Source organism: Sparus aurata, chromosome 17 (genome assembly GCF_900880675.1).
Source record: "Sparus aurata chromosome 17, fSpaAur1.1, whole genome shotgun sequence".
NCBI lineage: Eukaryota > Metazoa > Chordata > Actinopteri > Spariformes > Sparidae > Sparus > Sparus aurata.
In genome coordinates, this window is record NC_044203.1 from 4,099,256 (window position 1) to 4,120,174 (window position 20,919).

Genomic DNA, 20,919 nt, shown 5'->3' on the forward strand with positions numbered 1-20,919 from the left:
TTTACTGTCCCATCACTATTTTCAGCAATATGATGCTCAGAACTAACAGGTTTCACAGTTTTATCGACTGGTGGACACTTTCACAAACATTCACCAAAATCACAGAACACAATAAGTGAATCTTTCAAATTAATTTAGATGCTAGGAAACAATTTTGTCTTAATGTCACATGGGTGAATGTTGCAGTACTCACAGCCTGTGATGGTTAATGTTCTTTGTCATATTTGGCCTCTCCTTGTCTTCCTGTCCAGCGAATGAAGTTCCTGCTGCTGCAGCAGAAATATCTGGAGTATCTGGAGGATGGGAAGGTCTTGGAGGCCCTGCAAGTCCTCAGAGCTGAGCTCACTCCTCTCAAGTACAACACAGAACGTATCCACATCTTGAGCGGGTCAGTTCACCAGCAGAGAATGAGAATGATTGCTTGTAGCTTTGATATTTAGGTTTTTCTTCCTTTATGTTGCAGTAGCATGTGTGGCATTCCTCGGAGGTATGGTAGAAATTATTATTTTGGCAGCCTTTGCTGTGTCTGAGATTTACAGCATTGATTAAATGTTCCAGTGTGCAATACCCTCTTTGAAGAATTTTCATGACTTAAACAAAGTCCCTTGGAATTCCATACTTAGGCAGTATGAAAACCCCCTGAAAGAACAACATGATCACAGAACACTGAAACACTGGACAGCCTGATGTCTATCAAGGTTCCATCTCATGGTTCTTTCATTCTTTCAAATATACAAATATTAAATATTCAAATATTATAACAGTCAACACAGACTCCAAGACACATGTGTGTGATGCACATGGGGGACTCCTGGTGTTTTTTTTAACACTGCTAGCTGTTGTTTTAACTGTGGAGTGTTTGTGGAAGCATCATCTCCACAGGTGACCTTTCACATCACTCAAAGCTCCTGCTGTCTATAGGTTTATTCATATAAACATTCCAGGTTTTGCTATGAGCTTTCGGGCTTTTCGGGTTCAATCTATGAATCATTCAATGAGAACCATGCATACTCCTCATGGAGCTAATGGTAAAACTATTTCTGTCTAGTAAATGTCTGATGTTACACAGCAGGCTGAAGATCCTCAGGGGCTTCAGTAGCGCTTACACACTGTTGATGTCTTTCTTTTGATGAGCAATTCCCAGTAAGGCTGTTAACAGACCAACAACTCTGTTTAATAAACTAGAGGTTCCTCATGCATTTCAGTGACACTGTAACACTGTTTTGGTCCAGTACATCCACAGAAGGCTCCAGTAAGAGATAGCAGTTGTCTGTCAAGAAATTGATCCCTACTCAACCTGCAGCACAAGGGAACATTGTTGACTACAATGTTTATCACATCCCACACTATGAAAGTGCTGCAGTGTTCGAGAACAAAAACATCTTGATCAAGGTTCAGGGTCCAGCGGTCAGTGTTGAGCCAGATGTACTGATTCAGTCACCGTAAACAATGAAAACATGACACCCTCTTCTAGGGACCATGAACATCCACAGCAAATTTAGCATGTGGTGGCTATTCTTGTCGTGAACAAACATCTCCAGATGGCAGTCAGGCCTGATGTGTAATATTATGTAGGTACCGTTGGCATATTTTCCTCACCTTGCTGTGAAGATGATACAGCTGAAAACAATCAAACATAATTTTTCAAAGGTGGCCTATTCGGCCTAATATTATGCTTGGTAGATTCACTTGTGGCTTATGCTTTTCATAGGCAAGTGCTTCTGGTGCTCGTTTCCTCCTTGTTTTTTATGTAGAAATAGTGAAGGAGAAGGCCAAGATCAATATACTGACAAAGGGATATATTAGCATGAGCTCAGTGTAATAGTAGGTGAATTTTGCCCAACAGTAGCTGATAAAATGTCATCACTTGTTTTTGAAGGTACCTGATGTGCAGTCATGCAGAGGACCTGCGAACCAAAGCAGAGTGGGAAGGCAAAGGCACGGCATCCCGTACAAAGCTGCTGGACAAGCTCCAGAGTGAGTGCAGTCTGACTCATACCCTACAGTGTATATTCTACTGTACACGCAGTCCTAAATCCAAAATAGTTGGGATGGTGTGTAAAAAGAAAATAAGAAGACACCATAATGATTTGTAATATTCTTTTCTACCATTATTTATTTGGGGCACCAAAAGACTGTGAATGTTGTGGAATGCTCCAAAAACACCTGTTTGGATTATTCCACACGTCATTGGGTTCACTGGGAACAGGTGACAATTAGGGCTGTAAAGATACACCAAACTCACGATTCTGTTTGTATCACGATTTTTGACCCATGGTTCAATACAAACCTCGAATTAAAAAAAAATAATAATTAAACATTGTATTTATGTAACATTTCTATAACTTCTGTATATGATACTCGTCTGATAGTGTGGTTTCTGGGCTCTCTTCATCAAAGGTGTCGGCATGTAGTATGTTGATAAAAGAATTCTGCGGAGGCCAAGCTTGGTGGAATGATAGAGCAATCTTTATTGAAACAGATCTCAAGCCAGCATCCGAACAGAGTGCAGCTGCATGTCTGGTGTTCTCCAATCTATGGCAAAAGCAATGCCAAAATGCTTCGCCCTCTGCTCTATCCGAAATCCCCACCCACCTTTCTCTGGTGTGGGGGCCTTCTATTTTCCATACCTGCCTACTTCTCCTAACTGGTCACTTTGGTGGATTAAAGGTTCATCTATCCAATGGGAGAAAAGAAGGATGGGTCTGCCTCACAACCCCTATGAAACAACTCTTGTGTGTGTTACTTAACTTTGCTGATGTCAAGTGGACAGGATGGTCTCTCTATACTTAGATGACAATGTATAGTTGAGTCAGCTCCAAACCTTTGGTGTGGGCCCCTTCCTGTAGCTTATCTCTGATGCCCACCTCAGGGCTGATCAAGGCTCCTGGTCATGGGGATCTCTGCCCTGTTGTATTCCCACACTTGTCCACAGGGGAGCATCTGGTCCTGTCCCATCCTGTCTTCCCACTATTCACTATTGTCTTAGAGCCCAGGATGTGAAAGAAACACACAGACACTACAATAGTTTTAGAGGCGAAGTATTGGGAAACTGAACCAGTGTGAATGGATGAGCCGGCTGCGTGTATGAAGGGCGTGTCTATCGGATGGTCTGTAAACTGCACAGGTCCCTCACTCAACTAAATAAAGAGAAATGTCACACAAAGCAACGTTACAGAACCAAACTAAGGTAACGTAGTAACTGTAACTGTCCTGGCAACGAGGAAAAAAATACCTCAGCTGTACTTGGAGAAGCGTCTGTCCTCCCGCTTGTCCTATCAACTCTTCGTCACATTTCTGCTTGAAAAACAGTGTCTGTCACCTGCAAAAAACTCTAACTCACCGAGTGTTTATGATGAAAAATATCACCGCGACCGTCAGCCCTCCTGACCAAGACTTAGTGAACTTTCCCCTGGAAAACAGCCTCAGTCCTCGCGAGTGAGAGTCTGACAGCTTACTGTTCACTGATGGTGATTATTTAATTATGTGATTTAGAGTGAAAAACGCCATTACGTCACTTTCCAGGATGTTTGGTGGGTCAGGATCTCAATCACGACACATTAAAACAGCATCTATATGATTATAAATTATCTGTGGGTTTAGATTGACAGGAGGACACCGGGGAAACACCTTGAAAACACACACGTCATCATCATGACGTGTACCGTCGCGTCTCTTTAGGAGCCACAGTGCCAGCTTTCTGCGTGAATTACACAATGGTTTGTCTTTACTCCAGCGGTGCTTCGTTCTGTGTGAAAGACCAACGGCGGAGAATTGGCGAACCACCGCTGTGGTGTTAATGCGATGTCTCTGTGTGAAAGGGGCTACTAATAGCTCATAGGGCTGGATCTGGACTGGAAGTTGTGTCACACCACGAGACAGGTTCGTGGATCTGAGTGTCGCAATTTCAATTTCGATACGTGTGTCGTTACAGTCCTAGTGACAGTATCATGATTAGATACTGTATGAAAGAGGCATCCTTAAAAGGCTTAGTTTAAACTTTAAATATCCTGTCTTGTCTTTTTCTTAACATTTTACTCAGCATTCTTTCTTTTTTTTTAATCATGGTAAGCACTAACTTTGGACGGTCACTGCCATTAACTTTTCTGCCTGTAAATTGCTGTTGCAGCAGCAGCATTTGTGGTCAGTGGTGGGTAAATCTCTTCTTTATGATGTTTTAGGAGATGGCACTTATCTAATCCAAAGTTGTCAAAAAGTTGGAGCAGTGTTGAAGCTGTGAGTTTGACCGCAGGTTTATATGCCCTAACTAGCCAGAATACCTAACTTTATATAGCTGCAGCAAAACCTGCCACCAAGGGTGTGTGTGTCCGTGTTTGTGTTCAGTTTTGTCTTTGAAAAAAGTCAGCACTCACTAGATTGTTTCCTCTCTTGTTTCTTTCTGTTTTCCTGCAGTGTTTTACCTTCACTTCACTGTGCATTCATGAAACACACATTTCCCTCCATTCAGTAGTCAAATGCGAGTGAATAACAGTACATTACAGTGGATTCATGCACTTCCATGGTTCGTTGCTGCACACAGGTTGAGAAGTGAGAGTGAAGATAAATTCAGTTTTCAATCTCAAATGAATTTGCATTGAAAATTAGGGGTGTAACAGTATTCTGAGTTGTTTATGCTAGTTTATGTTGGACTGCTAGACTGCATCATACAGATGTGTCAATCACCAGAGTGAAAAAACACTCCAGTAGCAGGCTGTAAACTTGTTTATTTCAGCTGTAAAGTCAGGCATTTTAACATGGGCTCTTTTGGGGATTGACTTTCTTTTGGAGCCGGCCTTCATCGGCTATTGTGGAACTGCAGTTTTTGGTACTTCGGCATTGGCTTCATTTCCCAGCTCCAGAGGTTGTCACTTGTTGCACACTAACAACCACATGAACCATCACATAAAATCTTTGCAACATTTGTGACAGGAGTGTGATATCTGTGTTCAATCCAAACATTGCAATTCGAAACTAGGAATGCACACATCATTGTTATTTATTATAATTATTGAATTGTTTTATTATGATTTCATGTCATCTATACATGTCATGTACACCTTCCCTTGGTAGGTTAGGTTGAATAGTTGAATGATATATTTTTACCTCATCCAAAAAGGATACAGGATAAGGATAAATACATAGGATAAATTAGGGAAAAAAACATTTTATTTAAAGTTTGTTGTTGTAACTAACTTGTGTGGACATAAGCTCACCATAAGACACCATTGTCTGGCACTTTGGAGAAGTGCTCTCTTCAGGGGCAGATGTCAGGCAGCATTGTAATTCACCACAAAATTTGTGCTCAAAACTAGAAAGAAAAGCTTTTTGTGTGTACATCAAAAGTCTTCGATGTTCAACTGAGAAATGGGAGCTACATTGAAAGTTTTTATATTTTCGCTGAGTGTAATATAGGCCACTTTAAAAAAAAAATGGATACACACGCCCTCCTTGGAGTTTATTAGTAGTGTATTTTGATGTGCAGTTGCAAAGACATTGTTTCCAAACACTTGCCTTTTAGTGTTCTGGTTATCTGAAAATGACAGTTCAGGTCTCTTGATGTATGAGGTACTTATCTGTAGTCAGTGTGTTACCTGCAGTAGATGACCATCAGCTCCCCCCCTGTGTGGAGAAGCCGTGCGCTTCAGGGAAACACAGCATTGTACTTCTAAATGGCACCTACAGTAAGATATATTTAAGCTAAAAAAATATACATACACTAATCACAATAAGTTAGGGATATTGTGAGAGACTCAGTGGATTTCATACATACCTTGTTTATTTCACTTCAGAGAGTTTTGGGATAGGGAGGCAATTGTATTGGGGTGATAGACACACCTCATTTTGTGTTTTCCACGTAATGGTCTCACTGTGTACAGTGTGCCTTACATATTGGGGCCAATACCAAAAAACTAAAAGACAACCCTTTTCAATGTGGCATCAATTTCAACATTCTGTGGGTATAAAAAGCTGGTATTGTCAGTAAGTCATTCCAAGTTCCATCATTCAAACAGCCATGAACACACGACGTCACTTAACGGATGAGCAGCGCCACCTGGCCATAGCGCGCCTTCGGGTCGGTGGCAGGCAGTCAGATGTTGCTCGTGAACTTGGTGTGTCTCAAAGTGTCATCAGCAGACTTGCATCAAGACACAGAACTACTGGCAGAGTTCGTGACAGACCCAGGAGTGGAGCCCCACGAGTGACAGACCGCAACGATCACCAGTACCTAAGGACCTATGCACTCAGACATCGTTATGCAACTGCCACACATCTGCAGGCCCAGTTACGAGATGTGAGGGGTACTAGGGTTTCCAGACAAACCATTCGAAACCAACTCCACCGCTTTGGCTTGAATGCCAGACGACCGTTGCAGGTGACTCCACTGACACCAAGACACCGCCGTAAACGTTTACAGTGGGCACAAGACCATGTGACCTGAACGATGCAGCAGTGGTCTACCGTCCTGTTCACTGATGAGTGTCGGGTCACCTTGCACAGAAATGATGGTCGTCAGCGTTGCTGGAGAAGGCGAGGTGAGCGATACGCCGAGGTCAACATGGTCCCCAGGGTTCCCTTTGGTGGAGGAGGTGCAACAGTCCGGGCAGGCATCACCAGTCAGCGCAAAACAGATTTGGTTATTGTAGATGGCTCAGTCACTGCATGTTCTTACCTCAGAGACATCATAGAACCCATCATCATCCCCCAATTCCGCCAGCATACCCCCAACTTTCTGTTCATGGATGATAATGCTCCACCACATCGTGGCAGAAGTGTCACAGCTCGACTTCAGGAAGTCGGAGTGCCTCATATGGTATGGCCAGCAATGTCCCCTGACCTGAACCCCAAAGCGCACGTCTGGGACCAGCTGAAGCAGAGACTGGATGATCGTACCCCACCCCCACGTGACCTGGCAGAACTACGTGTAGCACTTGTGGAGGAGTGGAACGCATTGCCTCAGAACAACATCATGAGGCTAGTGAGGAGCATGAGACGTCACTGTCAAGCTGTCATTGCGGCAAATGGTGGAAACACCTGCTACTGACATTGTACATGTTTGTTATTTGGGGCTATCCTTGTTATTGTCTAAATTTTTGGGGTAATAAATATTAAACTAATGAAAATGGTGTTTCTTCTCATTCATTATTAGTAATATCAAAGGGAACTTTTACTTATTTCATTAAAATTCAGACCAAATAGGAAAAGCACTCATGTAAATAACAATATCCCTAACTTATTGTGAGTAGTGTATATATCCCTTATAGTGTATGCGATATTTTGAACATTTTTGGTGCTTTAAGTCCGAACCAAATAGCTGATCTGCGGTGTAATACAGTGCACGATAGGCAGTGCACTGTTGTCCGGTTGAGAGAATGTAGTGCCAAAGGAGAAGGCTGTCTGACAGTAATGTAAAGCACCAAAAACAGTGTAGGTCCCAGAGGGGCAGACACACACCCCTCCCAAATCTCAAAAAGGCATTGTGGGGATCTGCACATCAAAGAATTTGATTGGTTGATTCCTTGTGGGAGGTTGAGTCAAAATGTTGACCAAAGCAAATGAAGACGTACTAAATGGAGGTATAAAAGAAATGACCTCTGAGTGACTCCAATGCACGTTTGCCTGTGTTCAACCTGGGGAAACAACTATGGCTGCAGTAACTATCAAAGCTGCTTAACTTTTGTCAAATTTCACCTTCTGGTTAATTCTATCCTCAAATATCCGTAGACGGTCAGTATATGTTCTGAGCTAATCTGAATCTTTCTGTGTGTGTGTACAGCGTACTTGCCTCCATCAGTGATGCTGCCTCCTCGCCGCCTGCAGACTCTGCTGAAGCAGGCAGTGGAGCTGCAGAGGGAGCGCTGCCTCTACCACAATACTAAGCTGGATAATGGACTGGACTCTGTGTCCCTGCTGCTGGACCATGCCTGCAGCCGGTAAGGATCCACCATATATACCGTACCACAGCAGGGCAGCTTTGGTTTTTGTTTGAATCTCTGATATTCGTCACTACTACGGGACGGTGCTTCTATTTTTGGCCTAAAGAATGGTACTTCTGTGTGAGTGGAAACAATATTTAGTCCATTGAACACTAGACTCATTTCATATCTGCGTTTTTGCCATTGAAATAAGTATTGATCAAGTCTGCAATAAATATGTACTCACTGAAAGAATATCATAATTGGTCATTTAAGAATTTTTTTAAACAGATGTATTTGATCGTAAACGTTGTCTTGTTTTATTTGCAGTATGAAGCTTTATGTCTGCCTCATGTATCTCTTTACCTAATCTTTAGGAAACAGTTCCCTTGCTACACTCAGCAGATTCTCACTGAACACTGCAATGAAGTCTGGTTCTGCAAGTTCTCCAATGATGGCACAAAACTGGCAACCGGGTCAAAAGACACCACAGTCATTGTGTGGCACGTCGATATGGTAATCAGTTATTATTATCATTATTTATCATTCGACTTAGGATAAGGAAAATTAGTTGTCATTTGAGAGTTGAAATACCTGGTAAGTAGTTTGTCTGTTTCTTGGCAGGAAACTCAGCAGATGAAGTTGATGAAGACTCTGGAGGGTCATGCCTATGGTGTTTCATACCTGGCATGGAGCCCTGATGATGCCTATCTGATAGCCTGTGGTCCTGATGACTGCTCTGAGCTTTGGCTTTGGAATGTACAGGTACAACATCTCTCACACAGGTCCAGAGTGGACCAGTTGTCCCTTTCCCCTTTCACACAGCCTTTTCAATGCAGGGAATATTGCTCCATAACTTCACCTCACCATCTGTATTAAAGTTACAGGGGTAGAATGTTTTGCCTCTGATTCACTAGGGGAGGTAGTAACAGTGCCACAACAGAGGGGAGGTGACGTCTGTGTGTGAGGGTTGGCCAGCAGCACAGGACAGAAGTGTGTCAGTCACAGTGCTGTTCACAGTCTGACAACTAAACAGATCCTCATCAAACAGGAGAGAAATGTCCGACACTTCAAACCACAAAGCAACATTACAAGACCAAAATTAATGTGGTAGCAGGTCGTGTCTTTAGCATCTTATATGAGGAAAAGAAATGCAGTTACACATGGAGAAGTGTCTGTCATCCTGTCTGTCCTACCGACTCTTCGTCACACCTCCAGGGAAATGACACCTGTCCCCTGTATAGAGAGGGCCAGACGGCTCTTGCGTTACTGAAGGTGATTATGTGACACGATTTGGAGGAAACAGCTATAACTCACCATGTTTTGGTCACCTTCTTCTGCTGTGTTGTTGTAGTTAATGTCTCTGGCAACTTAAACAGAAAAAAATCACCGAATTTAATGAGGAAAAGTCACTGTGAAGGTCAGCCCTCCTGACTGGGTCTTCAGTGAACTTCCCCCAAAAAAACAGCATCCTTCTCCAGGAGTGAGAACCAGACAGGGTCAGCTGTTTACTGATTGTGGTTAATTAGATTTATAATTTTGAGCAAAAAACGTAGCTTTGTCACTTTCCATGATGCATGGTGGATCAGGACCTCAATCACAACACATTACAACAGCATCCATATGATTATAAACAGTCAGTAGATACATGTTTAGTTTAACAGGTGGAAACGTGTTAACAAACCCCCACAGATCTCAACATTATGATGTGTACCACCATGTCACTTTTGGTTCCTCAATCCAGCATGCTGTTTGAAATGACACACTTGAGCGACTTTATGTTGGTGCTGCCTGGTTCAGTGTAGGGCTGAACGATATATCGTTATCGTATCTATATCTTGATATGAACATTCAAGATATTCATATCGAAAAAGCAACGATACAAACGATATAGATTACCCCCTGCTAGCCCTGCATGTACAGCTCTGGCAGTTACAACAAACATCATTTTTACGATTGCCCTTGAATGCAACGCTAAGGCCAGCCAATCACAAACCTAATTTCATGCTTGCTTTGGATCGACAGCTGAAGCCAACCAATGACAAACATACGAGGGCGGGAGTGAGGGAGACGGAGACTGAGACGCACACACACAACTTGGCGACTTTCTAGCTAGTTTAGCGACTTTTCAGACCCTCTTAGCAACTTTATTTCTTAAAAGCGACTAGCGACAAATTTAGCGACTTATTCAGATCATCAGGGGAAAGGCGAGAAATATATTATATTGTAATTCTCCTGCTGCTCAGAGTCATCGCAGTACACGGCTCCTCTGCAGCAGCGCCGGCTCTCTGCCCTCCCAAGCGGCTGCACAGGCGGCAGGCCGGTGTGTATGTAGGGGGGCTGGCTGGGGCAGCAGGAGCGGACGCTGCGGCCGCTCGCTCTGAGGATTTGAGACTGTATAGCTGCCGTTTACTCTGTTTTGATCCGTTAATTCTCTGACTTCATAGTCTTTCTAGATTCCACTTGTACTTTACCGGCGATAACCTGAAGCTGCTGAGTCTCGATCTTCACTCTCACTCTTTCTCTCCAGATTAGGATGTCATCGTTCATCTTGTGGAAATGCGCATAGTTCGTTTGATCTTCTCCCTCCCTTTACTGTTGTTACTTCATATATATTTGTCTCTGTAGTGAGTTTGTGATAATTTGGTAAAGACTTCTCTATCAACCATTTGTATATGGCTTGACATAATCTCTTAATTTTTCTGAAAAATGCGTGGTTTTCACCGAATTCGTAGTCATATCGTATTGTATCGATATCGAGATATCTGGTGAGAATATCGAGATATGAAATTTTGTCCATATCGTTCAGCCCTAATTCAGTGTGAACAAATATAGGAGGTGTAGAGGTGAGCCTTTGCTGCAGTGCTGTAGTGGAATCTCTGTGTGAAAAGTAGGGATCGACCGATATGGATTTTCATCAGCCTTAGCCGATGACCGATACGGACTGCCGATTTTCTTGAGCCGATACTACTTTTGTTCCCTCAATTTACATCAAAAAAATTACACAATGATGATAACAAATGTTACGAGTCTCAATTTTAAAAAAGGAACATTTATTGAAATTAAAACAGGTGATGTAGAACAAGAACAAGTAAACAATATTTAACAAATATTAAAAACAGGTGAGGTAGAACAGTGCTCTGTGAAATGCTGCCACACTGGATTGGTTTTCTGCTCTGCCATTTCTTGCAGCGTCTCCAGCAACACGGAGCTGCCTGTGGACGCCTGTCTGTAAATAATGCCGGATCGGAGAACGCAGCAGCCCGCATCGGCCGATGCCGATACACGTGAAAAACGCAGAAATCGGCCGATAAATCGGTCTATCGCTAGTGAAAAGGGCTGCTGGCTTCCTTCCTGTTTGACTAAATTTTGATCCACAGATAGGAAAACCATTCAAGATAAGCAACAAGAACAGTTATTGAAAGTCAGCTACTGTCAGCTGTGTGGTAAACATAAATCAGCAGCAGGTCACTGGGGACTGTTGCCAAAAATGTAACAGCTCTGGTATACTGTGACGTAATTAAATGGATGCCTCTGAGTATGAAGGGATGTATACGCCATAGTGAGACATCTCACTCATATTACTCTGAGAACTGAGGTCACACAAGTAACCTTAAGTTTTTCACCATTTAGTTGTTGAACTTTAATGTGTGATGGTTTTACAAGCGTTGACTGATAGGTAAGGTTAAATAGAGGATCCTTTCAGCCATCAGTGTGTAGCACTGTGCTTCATGTTCACTTTGTGTCCATGGCAAATTTCCCCTAGGGGACAATAAAGTACATTCTATTCTATTCTATTCTATGTCATTCACCCCTGCAGCTTAAAGAATTGAGAAAATATTGTCTCCTAATTCTCTGAATTTAAGGTGTTACAAATACTTGAATAATGCCTGTTGCCAATGCATTGATTATCTGCAACTAACTATGCAGCCCTAGCGCAAGTATATTTTATGATCATAATTAGAAACTGCCAACCATCTTCTCCATGACAACCAGCTGTCACATCTTGTCACTTTCACACACTTAGCACAAACTGTATCCAAAGCTGCTTCTTCATGTTCATGGGAACGCATCCTATCAATCTTTGTACATGTAGCACTGTTTACTGTTGTCTGGACCCTGTGAATGTTGACAGACTCTAGAGGTGACAAAAAACTTAAAATATTCAAGTGTGTGGTAGTGTGTAGTGTTTGATCTTCTGTCACATTTCTCTCTCCATGGCTTTGTTGCGTAGACAGGGGAGTTGCGAACAAAGATGAGTCAGTCTCATGAGGATAGCTTGACCAGCGTGGCCTGGAATCCAGATGGCAAACGCTTTGTCACCGGAGGCCAGAGAGGCCAGTTCTACCAGTGTGTGAGTATCACTCACAGCACACACTCTGTGCTGTGAGTGCCCTGAGGGTCTGAACATTACATACAGGGCTTTTACATCACAACCTTTGCCTAATAGGTCTGTCCTGATATTGATACTTTGATGACATGCATGTAGAAAACATACTATGAATAACTTTTCTGGATTTTGGCCTGCTGCTGCTTTTTTATTCACAAGAGGATCCTTGGAAGGACAAATGGAATTGAAATGACGTCCTGATTAGGCTGATCCAGGCTGATTGTTTTAAAGTCAATATGGAATGATCTAGAATTCCCCTGCAGTAGTCTGATGTTGATGGAGTTGTTGAATGCATTTTGTTGCCTCCTGAATTCCAGGACTTGGATGGAAATCTGCTGGACTCATGGGAAGGAGTTCGGGTCCAGTGCCTGTGGTGTCTGAGTGACGGCAGGACCGTCCTCGCATCAGACACCCACCAACGCATCCGTGGATACAACTTTGAAGACCTGACAGATAGAAACATGTAGGTCGCCAACCGAGCATTACCAGCAGCATATGTGACAGTAGTTTAAAGGATTGGACTGAAGATTGCAGACATAATCTTTGATATAGTGGTCAGATTATTTGGATTATAGTAATCATATCAAAATGCATAATATTATTAACTTGATTGTCTTGCAATTGAATCACACCCACCTTATTCACATTAACATTAACACTAATGTTGACATAATGGAAACTGGAACTCAATACTGAGGTCGGATCACACACATCTTTGGACTTGGCGCATCCGTAAAGGTTCCATCATGTCAGCAGAATTAACTCCCTCAGAACTTCCTGAACCCCTTACCTCTAGCTTCTTGCTCAGACCACACCAGTCTTTGAACCTCCGCTTCATTTCCATCTCAATTACACACCTGTGAGGTTTCCCCTGTCTGCTGCTTACATATTCATGTACAAAGCCCCATGTACGACCACCTCTGGTGCCAGGGACCTCATGTTATTGTTGAGATTAAAAGTTAGTGTTCAGGTCCTGAAGGGGCAGAATCCCATCGTGGTTGTCTTGGTTTATTATCAGGACCCAAACACTAAAGATTTTTATTTTGTGCATTTTTAAGGGGCTAGAGATTCTCACGACAGCCAGCACAAAAATCTTTCATAAAAAAATTGAAAAAAACTTTAATTGGAATTTTAAGTTTTCAAAGATCTGTGAACTTAATACCTAAATATTTAGGGCCCGAGCAGGGACCCTGCAAGGACCCTATTGTTTTTCAAAGGATTATTAGGGCCCGAGGAGGGAACCTGCGAGGTCCCTATTGTAATCGTAATGATTTTTTTTTTTTTTTCCTTTGTCCAAAATGATCGCATTTTTCACTGCCTGAACATACCCCAAAACTCACCAAACTTGGAATATAAGTCACACCGGGCGAAAAATTTTATAATCCATTGTCGTCCTGAATTTCCACCACTAGGTGGCGCTGTTATTAAGGAAAGTGCGTTTTGGCTAATAACTCCCATATACTTTGTCGCACATTCAAAAACCTTATATCCACGCGTTCTGTGAATTGTGCTGAATCTCGTGGTATAGGCCACGCCCATTTCCATTTTCCTTTTTTTTTTCGCTACGTCGCAAATTGTCGAAAACCTACTTTTTAGAACTCCTCCCAGGCGATTTCACCGATTTGCACGAAACTTGGCACACAGCATCTGTGGACCCTCCTGACAAAAACTTGTTAAGGGATTCTAATTAAAACAAATAATTTTAAAGTTATTAAATAACAACTTCCTGCAGATTTGGTTCAAAACAGGAAGTGTTGGATATTTCCACAGTGGTCAGGTCTAACAACATGAAACTCAAGATACTACTTCCCCATGAGCCCCTGAGGCCCTGTGCAAAATTTCAGGCGATGACCACAAGGTGGCGCTCTTTAAATTGAAGTATTTTATATCTCCACAACGGTTCTTTGGATTAATTCGTAACTTTCTACATTTATTGTCAGTGCCGTCCTGAGGACAGCTGATAAAGGGTTTACCCATCCGCCACTTGGTGGCACTCTGGTGCCAGTTTAATTTTATATTTGGCCCTGTGCCCACACCATAATACTTATGGAAATGAAATTCATAGGGGTGGTCGAGAATGGCCCCTGTAACTCCCACACCAAAAATGACCTGCAGGTGATGCTATTTTCCACTATTTTAGACGTGAAAGCGTTTTTGGCCCATAACTCCCACATAATGTGTTGCACATTGTTAAACCTCATATCTACATGGTCCCTCAATTCATCTGGATTGTGTTGTATAGGCCAAGCCCACTTTTGCGGTAACTTTCCATTCGCAAAATCACGACAAATGAAAAACCTACTTTTTCGAACTCCTCCCAGGTGATTTCACCGATTTGCACGAAACTTGGCACACAGCATCTGTGGACCCTCCTGACAAAAAGTTATTAAAGGATTCTAATTAGGACAAACAATTTCAAAGTTATTAAATAACAACATCCTGCAAATTTTGTTCAAAACAGGAAGTGTGGGATATTTCCACAGTGGTCAGGTCTAATGACATGAAACTCAGGATACTACTTCCACATGAGCCCCTGAGGCCCTGTGCAACATTTTAGGCGATGACCACAAGGTGGCGCTCTTTAAATTGAAGTATTTTATATCTCCACAACGGTTCTTCAGATTAATTCGAAACTTTCTACATTTATTGTTAGTGCCGTCCTGAGGACAGCTGATAAAGGGTTTACCCATCCGCCACTTGGTGGCGCTCTGGTGCCAGTTTAATTTTATATTTGGCCCTGTGCCCGCACCCTAACACATATGGAAATGAAATTCATAGAGGTGCTATAGAATGACCCCAGTGACTCACACACCAAAAATGACCAGCAGGTGGCGCTATTTTCAATGCAAAAGCTCCCACTTAATATGTTGCACATTATTAAACCTCATCCCTATGTGTGGCAGCCACTGCCATCAGTAAGGGTCCTGCAATGAGCTGGCGACTCGTTCAGGGTGTGCCCTGGCCTTCGCCCACAGTCACTGGATTTGGCCCCAGTAACCTCCCCTGAAAAAAGGGGAGATAAAAACATCTCCGCAACCCTCACGGAAAAAGCGGAAAAGAAAACGGAACGGAACGGGATTAAATGGGGAAATCTTCAAGTCCTCTTCAAAACTCATCGACCTTCAACCTCTCCTTGTCCTCATACTTTGAGCTAGACACACCATTCTAACTTTTAAAGAGTCAGAAGACCTCAAACTATTGGGCATGTATTCAGTTTTTGAAAATCTTGTACGATTTTCAAATCATCACAGTTTTAGTTTTAAGTATTTTTAGGCCGTCTTCTGATTTTATAATGGGTGTGTATTGCGTGATCTAGAGTGCGTGACATCATCGCTACAGTGGAGAGCAGATGGAAGACATAGACAATATATACATAGAAATGTAGGAAATCTTGTTGGCTTTCAGCTGATGGTCTTATTTCAGAGGTAGGACTTACACTTTTGGCTGCTAAAGCCCTAGAGGGAAAAGCACAACAGCAACTCCTCCATGAGCTGCAATTTCTTCCTCTTTAGCTTTTATCATGCAGCAGCTCTCCCATCCCATCAGTTAATCAGTTCTTCTCTGACCTGGCTGGATTCTCTGGATTTTTTTCAAGATCATCCAAGAGAACCAGTGTGTGTGAGAGAGTGGTGGCACACAGACTCCCAAGAGCAAACAGAGTAAAGGCGAGTACACACTACAGGATTTTTCAAACCTTCACAGATTAGGAGACCACACACTTGATGATAACAAAAGACAGATCGCACAAGATCTCTCTCTGCTGATCTTATAGTGTGTGGTGTTCTCCGTAGTGCACACCACACACTAACCGATTCTTCAGCAGAGTATCAGGTTCTTCACGCTCAATATTACTAATCTCGCGTGGTCAAACGTGACCTCAGTGTAAACAAACATGGCGGACGAACTGGAAGATGCAGTGGTGGTTGTTTTAGGCCTATTACTGGCTGAAAAAGTCATGGCGACGGCGAGAGTGTGGGCTGTATGCATTACAGCGTGAGTTTGAGGTGAGTAAAAATTGTCACAAGTATTACAGATAGCTTCGAGAGCAGCGCTGTGCGCTCTGGCTCCATGTACTGCGGGTAACCATGGCAACAGGTAAATAAAAGGCTGACAGAGAAACACAGCTGACTCAGCTGGCATCTTGATTGGCTGTTTGTCCGGTCCACGTGACATCACACACTGTGCGTACTGGGCTCCACTCGGAACACCCCACACATTAGAGGATTTCTAGTCGCAAATATTAAACAAATAAACATTATTTACGATCTCTCCTTCCGACGCCTTCCAGGCGGATCTGACCGGACAAAATCACTCTTAACACACCCCACGCCACAGGAAAATCAGACACGATGTCCTTTGCAAACATCAGATAATCGTTCCTTTGCTGGCTTTGATCGTAAGCGGGAAATCGGGACAAAAATCACCCCGATTATCCTGTAGTGTGTATCCTCCTTAAGATGGAACTTCCATATCAGTGCAGTGAACACTGTTTTAGCACAAATGTGACATCATCCAGTGTTTTGAAACCATTAGGGGAGTTTGAGCCTACCACTGTGCGAGAAGCTGGAAGGTTTGTGATGCTACTGGAGGATAATGCTTTCAGCTTCTTCCTGAAACTAATTCATTGCATCATGCCTCGTGTGCACATTCTCTTCAGCCAGCTCAAGAGGCGGACCATCGACTCAGTCTTTGTCCGGGGAATCATGCAGCAATTCACACAATTTTTCTAACTTCAGCGTACATTATTTCACACCGGCAATAGCAGGCCACCGAATTGTGAAGCAACGACTTCATCAGCGGAAGGTATTGCTTGAGCATGCCCCGACGGCAGCATGCATCAACGGCAGCACGCCCCAACGCGCGTGGACTGTGAGGGCCCATTCAACGCTGCTAGCAGCTTTAATTCGATTTGATCTCTCATGTTGGACGAGAAATGCTGGTTCTATGGGACCTTCTGAGTACTTATTGACACTTGAAATGTGATGAATACTGGTGCACGTGGTGTAATATGAAATGTGTGTGAATGAGGCATGACATATTTTTTAATTGGGCCATCCTACAAAATTTAAACAAGGTAGCCACAATCAACACCATAGTGTCACAACGTTGCAAGATACAGTAGCTATACTTTAAAGGCATTTAGTTTAAGTCAAAATGAAGGCCAAGTTCAAAGATGAAAAATCAACTATTAAGTAGTCCACAGAAGTCACGGTTCATTACAAGTTCAGTACAAGGTGGAAAAAGAAAAACAGAAAATCCCAATTGCATAAGACTAAGTTTGATTTATTTTTAATTGACAGTAGCCCAGTTAAAGTTTGTTCTACCTTGGCCCATCCGAGATTCCGAGTTTTAATAGATATACATACAAATAAGATATTTTTTTAATTACAATGTTATTTTTGCCTTGCTCCAGTGATGGAAACATCCAAGTGATCTATTGTGTCTTCTATATATTAGAATGTTAAGCAAGTTTCCACTCACCTAACGCTATCAAACAAAGCCAACACACTATCCTCTGCCGATCCACCACTCACTCTCTCAAACTTTCCCACACTGCTGATTTGAAAGAAGAGGGCGGGTCCTACTATGCCACCGTCTAATCTGGGCAACCCATAGTGTTTAGTTCTTTCTTCTTTGTCCTCAGTTACGGTGTCTCCATCTGCGTCTGTGCTTAATGGTGGCTGGAAAACAGCTTTTAGGTGTATTACCACCATTTAATGGATTGGAGAGTGGATCAGATCAGTTAAACTGTTTTGACATAATTGTTCTCACAATGGTCACAGTGGTCTCTAGTTTGCTCCATCTTTAAGCAGTGTAGCAGTATTTCCTGAGCCTGTGGTTGATGGTCTGTGTTGTGTCACTCCAGAGTGCAGGAGGACCACCCCATCATGTCATTCACTGTTTCCAGAAACGGAAGATTAGCTCTGCTCAATGTTGCTACTCAGGTGAGCAGCCTGTTACTGTCTCACATTATGAACTACAGTATACTGTCCTTTCATTTGAACCTGAGCTAGTGGCACTTTAAAAATGTGTGTCTTTTTAAATGTGTTTGTAGGGAGTGCATCTATGGGACTTGCAGGACCGGGTGCTGGTGAGGAAATACCAAGGGGTGACCCAGGGCTTCTACACCATCCATTCCTGCTTTGGAGGGCACAATGAGGACTTCATCGCTAGTGGTAGTGAAGGCAAGTCCACAGTTTAGTAGTTTATCTCAGCTAAGTTCTGTTGTGGATTGAGACGACTAACATTTTAATAAAAGGAAATTGAGCATCAATAAGCAGAAATATCAGGGCATTTGTTCAGACTTGACAAAGAGCCATTGAATGAAGGTGGAATTCCCACATAAGCAAGCATCTCTGCAAACCCACGGCCAACACGAGGCTGTTATGAATAGCCTGAGGTCAACATCTTTTGAATGGCAAAAGAACATCATGTACACATGTGTGTAAAAAGCAGATGTAATGGTTGTAAAGTAGGCTTCATACAAGTGGTATGTACAACACGAGTATAAAGCCCCACCACACAATCGTCTCAAAAACACGCCTGGACACTGATTCTGCCACAGTGCCGGAATTTTATACTATGATACAATGCTAATATAAAAAGTAGTAAAGATACTCAAAACCTCTTTCTGTGCCATTGTTAAAAGGAACAGAGGTTCTAGGCGCACAGAATAGGATAATAACAATGTCATAATAATAAAAATGAAGTTGTTGTTGTTGTTATTGTTATTGATATTGTTGTTATTATTATACTTTTTTACAACATGATTGACTCTATTAATGTCAGTAACATTAACCAAGCAATGCTCAAGCTAGCCAGCTAACATAAGCTGATCCAAGGTAAAAAAAAAAACTTGCTAGTTTAACATTGATATTAATTGCAGCCTTTAATGTTATAGTAGCTCATCAGTATCATATCACAATGTCATAAACCATTTGGATCTTGTAGCTCTGCCTCCAGCCATGCGGTGGGTTTGTGGTGGTGAAGAACGCCATAACAGCCACAGGTTGATTTTCTTTCCTGATGTTTCATCCGTACAGCTTTGAGTTGAATATCTAATTGTAGATCTGTTTTTTTAGTACAGTCTCAATTGTATAATTAACGTATAATTAACGGAGATCTAATTAACAAGTGATAATGGAAAGTGTAGAATTATTGATACTTTTGACAACCCCACTGAGTACACTGGCCATGTGCAGCCTGGAGAAGCAGAATACCAGACTGAGATGAGCTCCAAAGCGAACACATTTACATTTGTTAAGTTGTTGTGGTTATCGTTTAATTGTGGTTGCATCTGATGAAGTGTCCTGTCTCCTCAGACCACAAAGTTTACATCTGGCACCGGCGTAGTGAGCTGCCCATTGCAGAGTTGACTGGTCACACCCGCACAGTCAACTGTGTGAGCTGGAACCCCGTCCTACCTGGACTGCTGGCCAGTGCCTCTGACGACGGGACCGTCCGAATTTGGGGACCCGCCCCCTTTCTGGATGTGCAGGATGCAGAAGGGCTGAATGGTATGAACATGAACTCTACAGCAGTTTGTCTAGTTGTTAGGTTGTATGAATTCAAAGTTTTCAGGAGTACACATTCTCTCACAGTGTATTGATTATCTTCCAGCAACTGCTTCCATCAGTCTCCTCAACAGTTTTCGTATAAGTTGGCTGAGAATCCCTAAATGAACAGCACAGTCAACACTGTGACATTTCATGTTTAAATGTACATTAAATGGACTGAATTTACCTTAGTGGACAAAAAGCTTAAATAATAATACTGATAATAGTACTACCGATAATAATGTTGATGATAAGAGTAATGATAATGATGAGGATGATGATACTGATGATAGGGATGATGATGATGATAGTGATGATGATGATGTTATGAAGATGATAGTGAAGATGGCGATGATGATAGTGAGGATGATGATGATAATGATGATGATGATAGTGATGATGATGATGGTGATGATGATGATTATGGTGATGATGATAATGATGATGATGATAGTGATGGTGATGATGATGATGGTGATGATGATGATGATTATGATGATGATAGTGATGATGGTGATAATGTTATTGATGAAAGTAATGATGACTAGTGCAGTGCCCGTAAGAAAAGTGTATTCCTATAAAAAAAAATGGGAGGTTAAGCAGCTTTTTCATGGATGGCCAAATGAGACTGTGTTTGAAGGTGGGACGTCAGGGATATTTAAGTTTGTTGTGAAATCCGATATTCCAGGGTAGGGTTGTCACGATACCAGAATTTCAGTAGTTGATACCAATACCTGTGAATTTCCACGATTCTCGATACTAATTTGATACCACGAATTGAATTCTCTAAACAAGTCGGGGTGCCTGTCTTTGAGGTGTTTGGCCAGGTTTGACCTGGAAAATGCAAATATTTGCAAAATATTTCCACACGCAACTCTGTCTTGTCGACGAGCCGACGTGTTGTGCTTTCACTCTCACTTGCTGAAGCCATTTTTTTCTAAGACGGCAGGTTTTCTTCTTCAGCGCCACTAACTGCTCTGTGCTGCTCATACGCGTATACTGCCCCTGTCAGTTACGCCAAGAATCGACACGGCTCGCCGAGTGAAAAGTTGTATATTCG

At 42.4% G+C, this 20,919-nt stretch overlaps 1 protein-coding gene across 1 annotated transcript in view; it reads left to right on the top strand.

The window, feature by feature from the left end:
* wdr26a (WD repeat domain 26a) overlaps positions 1 to 20,919 on the top strand; it is a 44,570-nt gene that overhangs the window by 16,487 nt on the left and 7,164 nt on the right. The window contains exons 4-13 of the mRNA XM_030394083.1: positions 252 to 388; positions 1,880 to 1,977; positions 7,775 to 7,931; positions 8,291 to 8,429; positions 8,538 to 8,678; positions 12,148 to 12,267; positions 12,621 to 12,766; positions 18,170 to 18,248; positions 18,359 to 18,488; positions 19,626 to 19,820. Coding sequence (XP_030249943.1) covers positions 252 to 388; positions 1,880 to 1,977; positions 7,775 to 7,931; positions 8,291 to 8,429; positions 8,538 to 8,678; positions 12,148 to 12,267; positions 12,621 to 12,766; positions 18,170 to 18,248; positions 18,359 to 18,488; positions 19,626 to 19,820 — 1,342 coding nt within the window. The remainder of the gene's footprint in view (positions 1 to 251; positions 389 to 1,879; positions 1,978 to 7,774; positions 7,932 to 8,290; positions 8,430 to 8,537; positions 8,679 to 12,147; positions 12,268 to 12,620; positions 12,767 to 18,169; positions 18,249 to 18,358; positions 18,489 to 19,625; positions 19,821 to 20,919) is intronic.